The 16,437-nt window shown below is 34.2% G+C and overlaps 1 protein-coding gene across 2 annotated transcripts in view; it reads right to left on the reverse strand.

Moving 5' to 3' along the window:
* pigs (GAS2-like protein pickled eggs) overlaps positions 1 to 16,437 on the reverse strand; it is a 148,156-nt gene that overhangs the window by 50,934 nt on the left and 80,785 nt on the right. For both annotated transcript variants that reach the window (XM_081974859.1, XM_081974858.1), the window contains exons 5-6: positions 9,793 to 9,939; positions 4,394 to 4,610 (exon numbers count right to left, since the gene is read on the reverse strand). In XM_081974859.1, the coding sequence (XP_081830985.1) occupies positions 4,394 to 4,610; positions 9,793 to 9,939 (364 nt within the window). The remainder of the gene's footprint in view (positions 1 to 4,393; positions 4,611 to 9,792; positions 9,940 to 16,437) is intronic.

Here is a 16,437-nt window from a genome sequence, read left to right on the forward strand (position 1 = left end):
TTGATGATAATCAAGTAACTGAATTAGAGTTCAATAATCAAAGATTGGAACAGATTTTCTCAGAATTTGATGATGTACAAATGAGTGATCACACCGTCTTGTACAACTATGCTGATGACACCGTCTTGTTATCGGACAGTATAGAGGAGCTACAACAGTTGTTACACAGGGTCAACCAAACTAATGAGGAGTACGGGCTGAACTTAAATGTCAATAAGACCAAATATATGGTGATTAGTAAAAATCCAGTCCAATCAGTTATTTTATCTCGGCTGCACGTTGAACGAGGACTGGGATCACTCACAGGAGATAAAACATAGAATTGAAATAGCGAGAAGTACGTTTATGCAGATTAGACCGCTCCTGTCAGGTCGAGATCTGAATCTGGCTCTAAAGAACAGAATAGTCACTCTTTTGTACGGTGTGGAGGCTTGGACGCTGTCAGACACTATGGAAAAAAAGCTACAAGCTTTTGAAATGTGGATTTTCAGAAGAATTCTTAGAATCTCTTGGATAGAAAGAATTACAAACGAAGAAGTACTCCAAAGAATGGGATGTGAGCCTGAAAACATGCTTACTGTGAAGAGTATTTTGCTCATATCATGAGAAATAACAAATACAGAATTCTCCAAAACATAATCCAAGGCAAAGTTGATGACCGGAGAGGGCCTGGAAGAAGAAGAATTTTATGGCTCTGGCTGCGAAAATGGTTTGGAGCAACATCTACTGAACTGTTTCGATGCGCAGCCAATAAGATCCGCATAGCCATGATGATAGCCAACGTCCGCAATCGGATAGGGCAATAGAAGAAGAAGAAGAAATGAGTATTGAACTAAATTGTAAAGATGATGAACTTTCTGGTGAGTGTGAACCCAGAGAAAATACTGAGGAATTACTTTTAATCTTCGATCCAGTTTAATTGATAATGCTCAAAAGGTAACTTTGTGTAACAGATTCAGCAATGCTTTGAAATAAAATCGCAGACAAAGCAAACAGACGAATTAGGAAGGAACTTTTACGGATTCTGAGGAATTGAAGGAAGTGTTTTGAGGAAGGAAAAATTTGAGAGCATCCGGTGACGATGGTATCTCAATTGAGAGCTTTAAGAGACTTTCCTCTGACGTGTTAAGTGTTATGGCGTAGGTCAATAGATCATTTTCTACTGGAGACTTTTCCTCATTTTTAAAGTCCTCTTTAGTTGTTTCTCTCTTTAAGGGTGGAGATCGTAACTTGGCAGGAATTTCATACTTCCTAAGTTTTCATCAATTATTGAGAAGCTGGTGAAAAGAAGATTGATGTCGTTTATGGTAAGGAACAATATTTTGTCGGAGAGTCAATTTGGTTTTCAACCATATAGAAGCACAAATGATGCAATGTTTTCATTTCTGGAAGATCTATACTTGAGACTGAATGATAGCGAGTGTGCGATTGCTGCTTTCTGTGACTTGACAAAGGCATTTGACTGTGTCAGTCATCAGCTATTTTGGTGGTAAAGTTAGAGGTGGTTTTCATCGCACCTAGGAAGACGAAGTCAGAAAGTCCTTTTTGGTGGGGTCCGGTCTGTTGACCAGGGGATAGACAGGGGTGTGCCATTTTGTTTTTGATCTACATAAATGGTCTGTCGACCCTTAAGATCTCCGGGAGGTTTACACTTTTTGATGATGAAGCCACTGTGCTTTGGCATAGCCCTAAGAAAGTGGTATCTGCAGCAAGGATAAAGAGGTGGTGTGCTGCCAACTGACTATCTATGAAGATGTCAAAGACGGGAGTTATGTCCTTTGGGTGTACTCTGGGGAGTCTACTGGTGGGTGAAGATGTGGTTGGTGGATTGAATAAGGGCAGGTTTCTTGGCCTCTGGGTAGATATAGTGAGTCCAATATAGAGCAGCTATGATGGTGCACTAAGCATATTATGGTGGTCTACTATAATATACTTAGTGCACCATTAATGGTGAAAAACTTAGTCACCTCAGTATTAATTAGAAAATATCTCAAAGAAGCGCAAGAAATGATGAGCGAGCTGAGCCTAGCATCCAGAGAGGCTGGGCTGAAAATCGATATAGGCAAAACAAAGTTCATGACAAATCTAGTTGTCAGTGATAACCTAACAGTGAACCTCCTACAATCAAACATAATATATATCATCCTGTGAAATTGGCAGAAGAACAGGTATTACATGCACTTTGGAAGATTGAGCTACATCTTAGGATCTGATACTCCCATGTGTCTTAAGAAAAAAGTCTTCGACCAATGTATTTTAGCAGTACTAACTTACGGAGCCGAAACAGTGACTCTAACAAAGAACACCACGAACCAAATAAGAGTAGCGCAAAGAAGCATAGAAAGAATAATCTTAGGCTTATCCCTGAGAGATTGAGTTCCAAGCACAGAGGCGAGGAGGAGAAGTGGAGTAACAGATGCCATCACAAGAATATCGACTCTAAAATGGAACTGAAAGGGTCACCTAGCCAGAATAAATGACGGCAGATGGACTAGAATGGACCATGAGGCCACGCCTTCCGCAGCAGAGGTCAGATGATCTGAAACGGATCCAAACCAACTGGTTAAATTCAGCACAGGATAGAGGGAGATGGATATCTTTACGGGAGGCTATGTCCAGCAGTGGACGAACGTGTAGCTGTGTGATGATGATGATGATGATGAAGTTTGGCTTCTGGTTGTTATACCCTACGGGTGATTACTGGTGAGCTGCAATACGATATCTCTAGACAGGCTTATTTTGCTTTGATCGAGAGCCACTTGAGGTACGGGATCTCTTTTTGGGATGCTTGCTCTGCTGGTTTGTTTAGGTCGACAGTGAGGTATATTTGTGGAGGTGGTTTTCGGGATCACTGCAGGTCTTTATTTTTGCGTGCTGGGATTCTTACTCTGTCATGCCTGTTTATTTCGGAAACTAGTACACTAATGCTGGAGATTGGTGAAATAAATTCAAATTCTGGTTGGACACGCGCGACCTAATGGTTTTCCTGCCGCACCCCACATCTGCTAGATCCCAGAGATCGCTTGTGTATACTGGCAGGAAATTTTTCAGTGGACTTGAGGAAGCTTACTGATATCAGTCTGTTTCGAAGGTGACTAAAGGCGCTCATACTCTCTAGACCGTATTATGCGACGGATGAGTTTGGCACTTGCTTTGCTCTGACGAGAGTATTGTTGGTTCATGTGTGGTTCGCGTTTTTTTTTTTGTTCTTCTCCGTTTTTTACTCCTTTCTAGGTTAAGTTTTAGTAATGTTACCATTTGGCAGGGATGGCAGGTAAAATTTGTCTCCGTGACTAGTTTTACCAGCTCTGATGTTTCAGATCTATTGATAACTCTCTTGATATGTGGAAGGAAGCTTTAACAACCGTGACACCCGTATCTTTACTGTTAATATAAAAAATTATTCACACGCTAAGTGGCTGATTCTTTTAAGTGGCATTCATTGATAATGTTTGTGTTAATTATCATATTAAGAAAAAGCGTAAAAGAAAATCACATCTCATTGTCAGTATAAGTAAAGTGTCTCACGAAAAGTTCCCAGATAATAATTTAATCAAGAGGCGAAAGGATCACTTTCAACCAAAATGTCGTCATTTCCTGAACAAAAACTCGATGTAATTACGAGGATTGTTCTCATTTTAATAACTGCTAATCCGATAACGGAGATTCGGGTACTCTGGGAACTCAAGCAATTTGCGTCGGCAGGTACTATCAGCATTCCCACAACACTTGAATTTTTATAAACATTTAATGATGAATTTTTACGGGGGATTTTATTCATTCAAAAGTTTCCAATTCTGGGCCTCATTAAAATGCCTAATTGGAAAATAATGGGCCTACACATGGGCTCCCTAGTGGCTCGTAAACGCCAAAGTGAATGAAGCAATTTAGAGAATTAACAGCCTGGGCCTGTATAGTCAATATGCCAACCAGATATTTAAAGAAAGCACTTATCCGATTATGGAGGCGACATTTTTCCATGCTTTTTTTGTAATGCAACAAAATAAACAAATAATTTCTAAATCGACCGTTACATAATTGGTTACGGCAACTACCTACCGGTCATTTCGAGAGGTGATAAATGAATTTTTCCCGTCGATTACTCATTCACCTGTCACCGATAAGTGTGTTGGTAAACAAACAATCCAATCTTCTCACTACAAACTACAAGAGTTAGATCATTATTTACTTTCGCACCATCTTTGACACCTTCCCTGTCGTTAAAAGTTTGTGGTTTTAAAAACTCAACGAGAAAATATGTTATCCAAATCCAAATCCAAATTGCAAATTTGGCCTTTTCTTCAGTGGTCATCTTCAAAAATGTTTTCAGGTCCACTTATTGTTGTTTCGGACCCAGATTTTAGAAAAAGAAAAGTAAACAAACAAGACTTACCATTTCGTCCAAACTTTTCAAATCGTTGGTGACAATTTGTGGAACAGGACCGTACATCATGGGAGGTTCCTCCTCCTCAAATTCGCTGTCGCTGTCTTCGTCTAGGCCGTTATTGTTATCATTACCTTCACCGAGTCCCAGCTTTTTCTGATCGGCGGCTATTTCGCGGTCGATTTGTCGTTCCATTTGTACCAACATGGGAGCTAACATACCAAACCTGAAAAAAAGATTATTTTCAGTGACTACGTTTATAACGGAATAACACAAAAGTATAACTATATTCAAGAAAGGACGAAGAAGACGCACCCAGACAACTACAAGGGCATAACGCTGCTGAACACAAGCATGAAACTCTTGCATATGTCTGCTTCATCGATTTGACCAAGGCATTTGATAGGGTTCGCCTCTCCGACATCATAAGTATACTGATAGCGAAAGAAACGCCAGATACCATCATAAGAGCAGTCCGCAGTCTCAATATGAACAACATGACTAAAGTAAAGGCAGAAGACACTTATACGGAAGAGATACCGACACCAGGAGGCATCAGACAAGGTGACAGTCTTAGCCCATTTGTGTTCAATCTCTTAATGGACGGAATTATAGAGGAAGTATCATCACTCAATATGGGACACAATAAAAGAATCAGCATGGTATGCTACGCCGATGATGCAGCTATTTTCGCGGAAATGGAAGACGATCTACATAGACAACTACACAAATTCTGCCAGGTCAGCCAAGCGATGAACATGACCATATCCATAGAAAAAACGAAAAGCATAACCTTTGCTAAAGATCCCGTAAGATGTAAGCTGGTAGTTCCGGATAAAATCATCGAGCAAGTCTCACAATTTAAATATCTGGGTATGGATCTGTAGAGTTACCACAACCCAGTGAAGAAGCCAGATCAACAAAGCGTCTGCCATGTCGGGCTGCTTAAGGCAGATAATATGGGCGAACGAATACATCAAAAGGATAGCAAGATTAGAATCTACGAAACACTGACATTAGGGAATAATGTGGGGTGCAAGACATCGTAAAATGGGGGAGACTAATTGGTACGCTCATGTGAGAAGAATGGAAGAGGGAAGACTGCCATGTATAGCACTTGAAGGGAAACCAATAGGAAAAAGAGCACCCGGAAGACCACCTAAGAGATGGGTGGTCTACCACTCAGGAAAGGAAGAACACAGGGTAGTTCAGTAAAAAGCGTATGCTACTTTTCTATTTCGGATTTCGGTAAGTTCTGCATTATTGCTTTAAATTAAAATTCAATTAGTTCATAACAGTTAAGCCATCAGTTTTAACTCACTTGGTTGAAATGTAAGCGTTTTTATGAAAATACCACCAAATTGGATCGCTGTACACATATTGTTAGTAAAAAGTGAAATTCCCCTGAGTGGAAAATATTTGCCATACTAGTACACCGAAAATAGTTGTTAACTTGCAGATTTTAAAAGGGACACTCTGTATATTTATAGGGATCGTAGAAAAACGTTAGTTCTTTTCTAGGTTTTTGTTTTGGTTTTTGTCATGATAAACAATGATACGGGGTGGTCAAAAATTGGCTTCAAAAAGTCAGTTTTAAAAAGGGCAGCAAAGCAAGTTTTTCAATAGAACTTCTTATTTTTATGATTTCATCGTATTCTCTGTTCAAAATAACTTTGTATTAGGTTATTTATTTGAAAATTTATACTTTTTGAAATAATTAAGAATTAATGATTTTAATTTTTAAAATTAATTTCAAATTAAGGCGAAATGTGATCAAATTTACGTTTTAGACCTGAAAATTGATTTAATAATTTGACCAAATAGGGCTTTTTCAAATTTTTTTGTTTCAAGCTGGAAATTTGACTTGAAAACTTGAACAGCAAGGCATATTTCATGTTTTGACATTTCAAACTTAAAGAATGACTTGAAAAGTTGATAATTTGATCAAATTTACATTTCATATATGAAAATTGACTTGATAATTTGGCCAAATAGGCAATTTTTAGGTTCACTAGGCATTTTTAGGTTATCACATTTGAAACTTGAAATATAACTTGAAAAGATGACAATTTGATGGAATTTACTTTTCAGATATAAAAATTGACTTGATAATTTGACTAAATAGAGATTTTTATATTTTAATGTTGCAAGCTGGATAATTTGACTTGAAAACTTGAACAACAAGGCATTTTTCATGTTTTGACATTTCAAACTTGAAAAATGACTTGAAAATTTGGCCAAATAGGCAATTTTTAGGTTCACTAGGCATTTTTTAGGTTCACATTTGAAACTTGAAATATAACTTGAAAAGATGACAATTTAATGGAATATACTATTCAGATATGAAAACTGACTTGATAATTTGATCATATAGAGATTATTTATATTTTATTGTTTTAAACTGGATAATTGACTTGAAAACTTGAACAACAAGGCATTTTTCATGTTTTGACATTTCAAACTTGAAGAATGACTTGAAAAGTAGATAATTTGATCAAATTTACATTTCAGATATAAAAATTGACTTGATAATTTGGCCAAATAGGCAATTTTTAGATTGTTTCCTGAATCTGAAAAAATCACTAGAAACTTTTTAGGTTTTCACATTAGAAACTTGAACAGATGACAATCTGATGGAATTACTATTCAGATATGAAAATTGACTTGATAATTTGACCAAATAGAGCTTTTTCACATTTTTTTGTTTCAAGCCGGAAATTTGACTTGAAAACTTGAACAACAAGGCATATTTCATGTTTTGATATTACAAACTTGAAGAATGACTTGAAAAGTAGATGATTTGATCAAATTTACATTTCAGATATGAAAATTGACTTGATAATTTGGCCAAATAGACAATTTTTAGGTTCACTATGCATTTTTTAGGTGTTCACATTTGAAACTTGAAATATAACTTGAGAAGATGTCAATTTGATGGAATTTACTTTTCAGATATAAGAATTGACTTGATAATTTGACCAACTAGAGATTTTTAATATTTTATTGTTTCAAGCTGGATAATTTGACTTCAAAACTTGAACAACAACGCATATTTCATGTTTTGACATTTCAAACTTGAAGAATGACTTGAAAAGTAGATAATTTGATCAAATTTGCATTTCAGATATGAAAATTGACTTGATAATTTGGCCAAATAGGCAATTTTTGGACTTTTTGCCTGAATCTGTAGAATTCATTAGATATTTTTTAGGTTTTCACATTTGAAACTTGAACAGATGACAATCTGATGGAATTACTATTCAGATATGAAAATTGACTTGATGATTTGACCAAATAGAATTTTTTCACATTTTTTTGTTTCAAGCTGGAAATTTGACTTGAAAACTTGAACAACAAGGCATATTTCATGTTTTGATACTACAAACTTGAAGAATGACTTGAAAAGTAGATAATTTGATCAAATTTACATTTCAGATATAAAAATTGACTTGATAATTTGGCCAAATAGGCAATTTTTAGATTGTTTCCTGAATCTGAAGAATTCCCTAGAAACTTTTTAGGTTTTCACATTTGAAACTTGAAAAGATGACAATTTGATGGAATTTACTATTCAGCTATGAAAATTGACTTGAATATTTCCCTCATGTGTTAAATGTCCCATATGAGCAGTGCATTTTCACCAGAATGACAGCGAATATTTCCCTCATGTGTTAAATGTCCCATATGAGCAGTGCATTTTCACCAGAATGACAGCGATAATTGCATTCTAAAGTGATAATTGCATTTCGATAATTGCACTGTACGTATCTATAACGACTGCATTGTTGTAGAGCCTATTGCTAGTACACTAATTGTTGTCCATGCGCATTTTTTTGACTTTTTATAACCAAAAAATGTCAAATGCGATGTCAACAAAAATTAATAAACGGTTTGGAACTTGCTCATTGAGCTCCATTGAGCAATCTATAGTTGCAGCAAAACCAAAACATTTTCTTTATTCGGGAAATATTCCCCAAAATTACATTCGTGCCTTAAAAATGACCTGATAATTCTGCGTTCAAACTTGTTATCTTTGCAAACTGCATTCGGTCATTTTCATATTTTTTTCTAAAAAAGCCCTCCACCTTCGGTGTCGGGCTCTTTCGCCAAAAAAATATGAAAATAAACTCATGCAGTTAAGAGATAACAAGTTTTCAGGCAAAATTATCTGTAATTTTTAGGCACTTGTGCAATTACCCCCGATAATTGCATTCTAAAGTGATAATTGCATTTCGATAATTGCACTGTACGTATCTATAACGACTGCATTGTTGTAGAGCCTATTGCTAGTACACTAATTGTTGTCCATGCGCATTTTTTTGACTTTTTATAACCAAAAAATGTCAAACGCGATGTCAACAAAAATTAATAAACGGTTTGGAACTTGTTCATTGAGCTCCATTAAGCAATCTATAGTTGCAGCAAAACCAAAACATTTTCTTTATTCGGGAAATATTCACCAAAATTACATTCGTGCCTTAAAAATGACCTGATAATTCTGCGTTCAAACTTGTTATCTTTGCAAACTGCATTCGGTCATTTTCATATTTTTTTGGCGAAAGAGCCCGACACCGAAGGTGGAGGGCTGTTTTAGATAAACTCATGCAGTTAAGAGATAACAAGTTTTCACGCAAAATTATCGGTAATTTTTATGTACTTGTGCAATTACCCCCGATAATTTGATCAAATAGAGATTTATTATATTTTATTGTTTTAAACTGGATAATTGACTTGAAAACTTGAACAACAAGGCATTTTTCATGTTTTGACATTTTAAACTTGAAAAATTACTGGAAAAGTAGACAATTTGATCAAATTTACATTTCAGATTCACTATGCATTTTTTAGGTTTTCACATTTGAAACTTGAAATATAACTTGAAAAGATGACAATTTGATGGAATTTACTTTTCAGATACAAAAATTGACTTGATAATTAGATCAAATAGAGATTTATTTCATTTTAGTGTTTTAAGTTGGAAAACTTGAACAAGCCATTGTTCATGCGTTGACATTTGAAATTTCAAATATGACTTGAAAAGTTGATAATTTGATCAAATTTATATTTTAGATATGAAAATTGACTTCAAAACTTGAACAACAAGGCATTTTTCATGTTTTGACATTTGAAACTTGAAGAATGACTTGAAATCGAGATAATTTGATGAAAGTTACATGTCACATATGAAAACTGACTTAAAATCTTTTCTTTTCTTGAAAACTTGATCAACCAGACATTTTGTGTTGCTAAAAGCATCTCAAAAAAGACATCGAGACTAAGACTATTAGTTTCTTTCTATTTTTTATAGTTTCTGAGATCTACTATAAGAATATTGAACAAACAGAATACATAAGAGACAGGAATTCAATTATTTGGTATCAAAATGTTGAAAAGTAGACATCACTTACCTAGCTCCCCTCCTGGCGACCTCCAGCAAACAAAGAATCACATGTTTCTCATTCTTCCTCATAATTAAATCGTCGGATTCGAACAAAAGGCACTCGATGATTTCCAGACAGAACCGGCACCACTTGATAAAGTTGCTGACGTTGTCCCTGAAACAAGAAGACAAGTTAAAAGGGTCGTGGTACCCGCTTCGAAGAGGTCGCCTTGGTATGGAAATGATACCCATTTTGATATACTCGCTTAAATGCAAAGGTGCAAAATTGCGGGTAATCTTTTAATTTATCGCCAATTAGCGAGTTACTCTTTATCGGGTGTAAACTTGTTATTCATAAAACGCATTAAAATACGGTTTTAACGCTCCAATCTCTAAGAAGCTTTTAGTTTTTACGACACGTTCGATTATATCGAATAATTGTTGTTTCAGCGTTTGAACTAACGTTCCCCGACGGCCCTAAAAATACATTCTAATTAGGCGACAGGAAAACGGGATTTTTTCCTCAGCTGGAATAATAAATCATTCTTGGATAGGTTCTTATGGATAGCGGGGACATTTACAAACAGGCGGACACGAAAATAATCTGAAACGGCCCAACACGCTGCTTAACACCCTGTGAACCCATAAATACTCCCACGCAGTGTTGTCAAGTCAAAATATTGTATATCAATTACGGTAGAACAAAATAACGGTAGATCAATTCATTTTACATTATTGTACAGGGTCTTTTAATAGTTGGCAAAGATTTTTGCTATAAAAACAAATACAGATTTTTAATTTTTTTATTAATAATTGTTTTTTAAGTTTTGACATTAGTGACAGATATCACGTGGTTTTAAAGGATAATTTAGCTAGGCAGTGACGTGACCTTTGTCAAAAATCATAAATCTCAAAAACTCTCTTTCTATCGAATACTGCAAGAAAACGTTTCTAAATCCTGATTTATGCAACTTTAGAGCATGGCTTGACAGTTTTGACGTTAGTGACAGTTGTCACTTGATCGTAGAACACTATTTAGCTTGACGGTTACGTGATAATTGGCAAAATAACTGTCATAATTCTCAGAAACGCGTTTTATATCAAATCCTGCAAGAAAACGTTTCTAAATCCTGATTTTTGCAAATTTAGAGCCTGGTTTGATAGATTTGATGTTAGTGACAGTTGTCACGTGATCGTAGAACACTATTTAGCTTGATAGTTACGTGATAATTCGCAAAATAACTGTCATAATTCTCAGAAACGCGTTTTATATCAAATACGGCAAGAAAACGTTTCTAAATCCTGATTTTTGCAACTTTATAGCATGGTTTGACAGTTTTGACGTTAGTGACAGGTGTCACGTGATTTTAGAACACTATATAGCTAGACGGTCACGTGATAATTGGCAAAATAACTATCATAGTTCTCAGAAACACGTTTTATATCAAATACTGCAAGAAAACGTTTCTAAATCCTGATTTTTGCAAATTTAGAGCATGATTTGACAGTTTTGACGTTAGTAACGGTTGTCACGTGATCGTAGAACAGTATATAGCTAGACGGTCACGTGATAATTGGCAAAATAACTGTCATAATTCTCAGAAACGCGTTTTATATCAAATACTGCAAGAAAACGTTTCTAAATCCTGATTTGTGCAACTTTAGAGCATGATTTGACAGTTTTGACGTTAGTGACAGTTGCCACGTGATCGTAGAACACTATTTAGCTAGACGGTTAAGGGATAATTGGCAGAATAACTGTCATAATTCTCAGAAACGCGTTTTATATCAAATACTGCAAGAAAACGTTTCTAAATCCTGATTTGTGCAACTTTAGAGCATGGTTTGACACTTGTGATGTTAGCGACAGTTGTCACGTGATTGTAGAATACTATATAGCTAGACGGTCACGGGATAATTGGCAGAATAACTGTCATAATTCTCAGAAACGCGTTTTATATCAAATACTACAAGAAAACGTTTCTAAATCCTGATTTTTGCAACTCTAGAGCATGATTTAACACTTTCGACGTTAGTGACAGTTGCCACGTGATCGTAGAACACTATTTAGCTAGACGGTCAAGGGATAATTGGCAGAATAACTGTCATAATTCTCAGAAACGCGTTTTATATCAAATACTGCAAGAAAACGTTTTTGAATCCTGATTTTTGCAACTTTAGAGCATGATTTGACAGTTTTGACGTTAGTGACATTTGTCACGTGATCGTAGAACACCATTTAGCTAGACGGTCACGTGATAATTGGCAAAATAACTGTCATAATTCTCAGAAACGCGTTTTATATCAAATACTGAAAGAAAACGTTTCTAAATCCTGATTTTTGCAAATTTAGAGCATGGTTTGACAGTTTTGACGTTAGTGACAGTTGTCACGTGATTGTAGAACACTATTTAGCTAGACGGTCATGTGACAATTGTCAAAATATCAGTAATAAATCTCAATAACTCGTTTTTTATCAAATACTGCAAGAAAACGTTTCTAAATTCTGATTTTTGCAAATTTAGAGCATGGTTTGACAGATTTTATGTGAGTGACAGTTGTCACGTGATCGTAGAACACTATTTAGTTAGACGGTCACGTGATAATTGTCAAAATAACTGTCATAATTTTCAGAAACGCGTTTTGTATCAAATACTGCAAAAAAACCGTTTCTACATTCTGATTTTTGCAACTTTAGAGCAAGGTTTGACAGTTTTGACGTTACTGACAGTTGTCACGTGATCGTAGAACACTATTTAGCTGGACGGTCACGTGATAATTGGCAAAATAACTGTCATAATTCTCAGAAACGTTTTATATCAAATACTGCAAGAAAACGTTTCTAAATCCTGATTTTTGCAACTTTAGAGCATGGTTTGACAGTTTTGACGTTAGTGACAGTTGTCACGTGATTGTAGAACACTATTTAGCAAGACGGTCAAGTGATAATTAGCAAAATAACTGACATAATTCTCAGAAACACGTTTTATATCAAATACTGCAAGAAAATGCTTCTAAATCCCGATTTTTGCAACTTTAGAGCATGGTTTGACATTTTTGACGTTATTGACAGTTGTCACGTGATTCCAGAAAACTATTTAGCTAGACCATGAAGTGACAATTCTCAAAATAACTGTTAAATCTCAGAAAATCGTCTGGTTTCGAAAACTATGTTAAAATGTAATTCTTGCAAATTCTAGTAAAATTTTGACAATTCTGAAAATAGTGACAGACACAGGAGAACGGTAGAAGAACCACAAAAACGGTAGATATACCCTTTTAACGCTAGATCTGGCAACATTGCTCCCAAGAACTACTATTTATAAAAGAGAAAGAGTGATCCCCGGTTTTAATACCCTTGTGTTGTTTGACGTCGAATTGTTTTGTCTTCAAACCGATTTTAATAGGTGGATTATGTTTCGTTTGGTGCCAACGAACTTTTTTCAAAACATATGTGTGATGACTCGTTATTGAGATATTGTAAAAAGGACAACTGATGGGGATGGGTTCAATGACATAATTAATGTCACAATAAAATAATAAAAACTGTAATTTTTTTTATAGTGCATTGCCTTATCAAATTTTTTTATTGTAGGTTTTTGTCATTAAAATACAAAAACATGGTGGATTAGTAAACAAATAACCGAGTTATGAAGGTTCAAAGTTGGGGGGTCACTTTAGTATTTTTGCGCAACCAAAAAAATAAAAAAATTCTGACGTCAATTTTATTTGATTTTCGGTATAGATAATTAAGATTTTCAATTACTACACTGATAGTGATAAAGCAAAATCCTTCACAAGTTGCACCTGTCATAACATTTTTCTTCACAAGTTGTAAAAACTTCTACTTGATGAATTGCACCGAAACCATCAGTTTACGAGTATGCAACTCATTTAGGACGATTGTTTGTTTATGCCGGGCATACTTAAAACAATCAACGACCGAGAGGAAATAATCAAAAGCGATTTTTCTTCTCTACAGCAGCGTTTCCGCAATATCCTGTACAATAATGAGAAACATTAGCGGGCGAATAAGGATAGAGAAGTCGGATCCATTCATACGCAAGCGATATGCATAAAATGATTGCAGTTATAACGTGATTAGCATGTAATCGTCTAAAATGATGAAAGCTGGGACAAGCTCCGGAAACTACGTCGTTTTTGAGTCACAGTCACACTCGTCAATAATTATTATTTATGCACACTTATACAGGGTGGTCCAGTTTTAAATTGGTTCAAAAACTAAAACAATGAGCAAAATTATGAAAATTGATCAAAATCATGAAAATTGGGTTAAAAACTAAAAAATGAGCAAAATCATGAAAATTGATCAAAATCATGAAAATTGGTTCAAAAACTAAAAAATGAGCAAAATTATGAAAATTGATCAAAATCATGAAAATAGGTCCAAAAACTAAAAAAATGAGCAATAGCAATATCATGAAAATTGATCAAAATATGAAAATTTGTCAAAATTATGAAAATTGGTTCAAAAACTAAAAAATGAGCAAAATTATGATAATTGGTCAAAATCACGAAAATTAGTTTAAAAACTAAAAAATGAGCAAAATCATGAAAATTGACCAAAACATGAAAATTTGTCAAAATTATGAAAATTGATCAAAATCATGAAAATTGGGTTAAAAACTAAAAAATGAGCTAAATTATGAAAATTGATCAAAACATGAAAATTGGTTCAAAAACTAAAAAATGAGCAAAATTATGAAAATTGATCAAAACATGAAAATTAATTCAAAAACTAAAAAATGAGCAATTTCATGAAAATTGATCAAAATTATGAAAATTGGTTCAAAAACTAAAAAATTAGCAGAATTATGAAAATTGATCAAAATCATGAAAATTCCTAGTTTACTGGAAAATTGTTGCGCATAAAACTCATTTTTATTATTAAACTAGGACCAAAGGGAATTCAAAAGTCTATTTTCAGGAGTTTAATTGGTGTACAACACAGTTTCCTGGATTAAAACAAGTCTAGAATTTAATTAAACACTGGTAACAGTCCAAATTAAAATTTCAAAATAATTTTCAAATCATACATTTTTAAAAATTAGTTTTAGTGTCAAAACTTTCTTAAACTTGATTTTTTAGTTTTAAAGCACTAAAAGCAGTACGAATTTCTTAGAAATGTTCCAATTTTTTGCACCGATAAGTGTAAAAGCCAATTTGATGTGCCAAGTGAAGTTTGATAGTGTACAGACTGGCTTTCAGGCCTGATGAGTCAAAAACTTCGTGAATCTCGATTTTTCAGACTGAAAACAGACTTAAAGCACTACAAACTAACTAACAGAGAAATGCTAAACTAACAAAGAAATGCTCGAATTTTCAACACTGAGGTGTCTGGAAGTCAATTTAATAGTGACAAAGCTTGAAATTACATTTTTTAACTTTATGAAGAATGAAAAAATTGTTTTTTTAAGTCTGCTATATCAAAAACTTGATCAAGATAGTCTCGAAACTCGATTTTTCAAAGTGAAAGCCCTAAAAATAATCTGGAGTTCTAAGAAAATAAAAAACAAAGTAAAAAAACTTGAAAAGTTAGTCTTCAAGTTAATTTTCATTAACCTAACGTCATAATCTTGTATTTAAGACTATTTTCAAGATTAAAACATTGAAATTGGTCTTCAAATTATGAAAACTTACTTGAAATCTAAATTTTAAGTTTCTGATGTCATTTTAGTTCAGTGTACAGACTGGCTTTCAGGCCTGATAAGTTAAAAAACTTTTTGAATCTCGATTTTTCAAACTGAAAACACTACAAACAGTCTAGATTTTAGGGAAATGCTCGAATTTTCAACACTGAGGTGTCTGGAAGTCAATTTAATAGTGACAAAGCTTGAAATGGCATTTTTAACCTTATGGAGAATGTAAAAATTGTTTTTTAAGTCTGCTATATGAAAAACTTGATCAAGATAGTCTCTAAACTCGATTTTTCAACGTGAAAGCTCTAATAATAATCCGGAGTTCTAAGAAAATGAAAAACAAAGTAAAAAAACTTGAAAAGTTAGTCTTCAAGTCAATTTTCATTAACCTAACGTCATAATCTTGTATTTAAGACTATTTTCAAGATTAAAACATTGAAATTGGTCTTCAAATTATGAAAACTTACTTGAAATCTAAATTTTAAGTTTCTGATGTCATTTTAGTTCAGTGTACAGACTGGCTTTCAGGCCTGATAAGTTAAAAAACTTTTTGAATCTCGATTTTTCAAACTGAAAACACTACAAACAGTCTAGATTTTAGGGAAATGCTCGAATTTTCAACACTGAGGTGTCTGGAAGTCAATTTAATAGTGACAAAGCTTGAAATGGCATTTTTAACCTTATGGAGAATGTAAAAATTGTTTTTTAAGTCTGCTATATGAAAAACTTGATCAAGATAGTCTCTAAACTCGATTTTTCAACGTGAAAGCTCTAATAATAATCCGGAGTTCTAAGAAAATGAAAAACAAAGTAAAAAAACCTGAAAAGTTAGTCTTCAAGTCAATTTTCATTAACCTAACGTCACAATCTCGTATTTAAGACTATTTTCAGGATTAAAATATTGAAATTGGTCTTCAAATTATGAAAACTTACTTGAAATGTAAATTTTAAGTTTCTGATGTCATTTTTATTGGTCCAGAGTCACTTTTTGATGTCCAAGTCAATTTTCAAGG

This window comes from Ips typographus, linkage group LG3, assembly GCF_016097725.1.
Source record: "Ips typographus isolate SLU linkage group LG3, UJ_Ityp_2.0, whole genome shotgun sequence".
Lineage (NCBI taxonomy): Eukaryota > Metazoa > Arthropoda > Insecta > Coleoptera > Curculionidae > Ips > Ips typographus.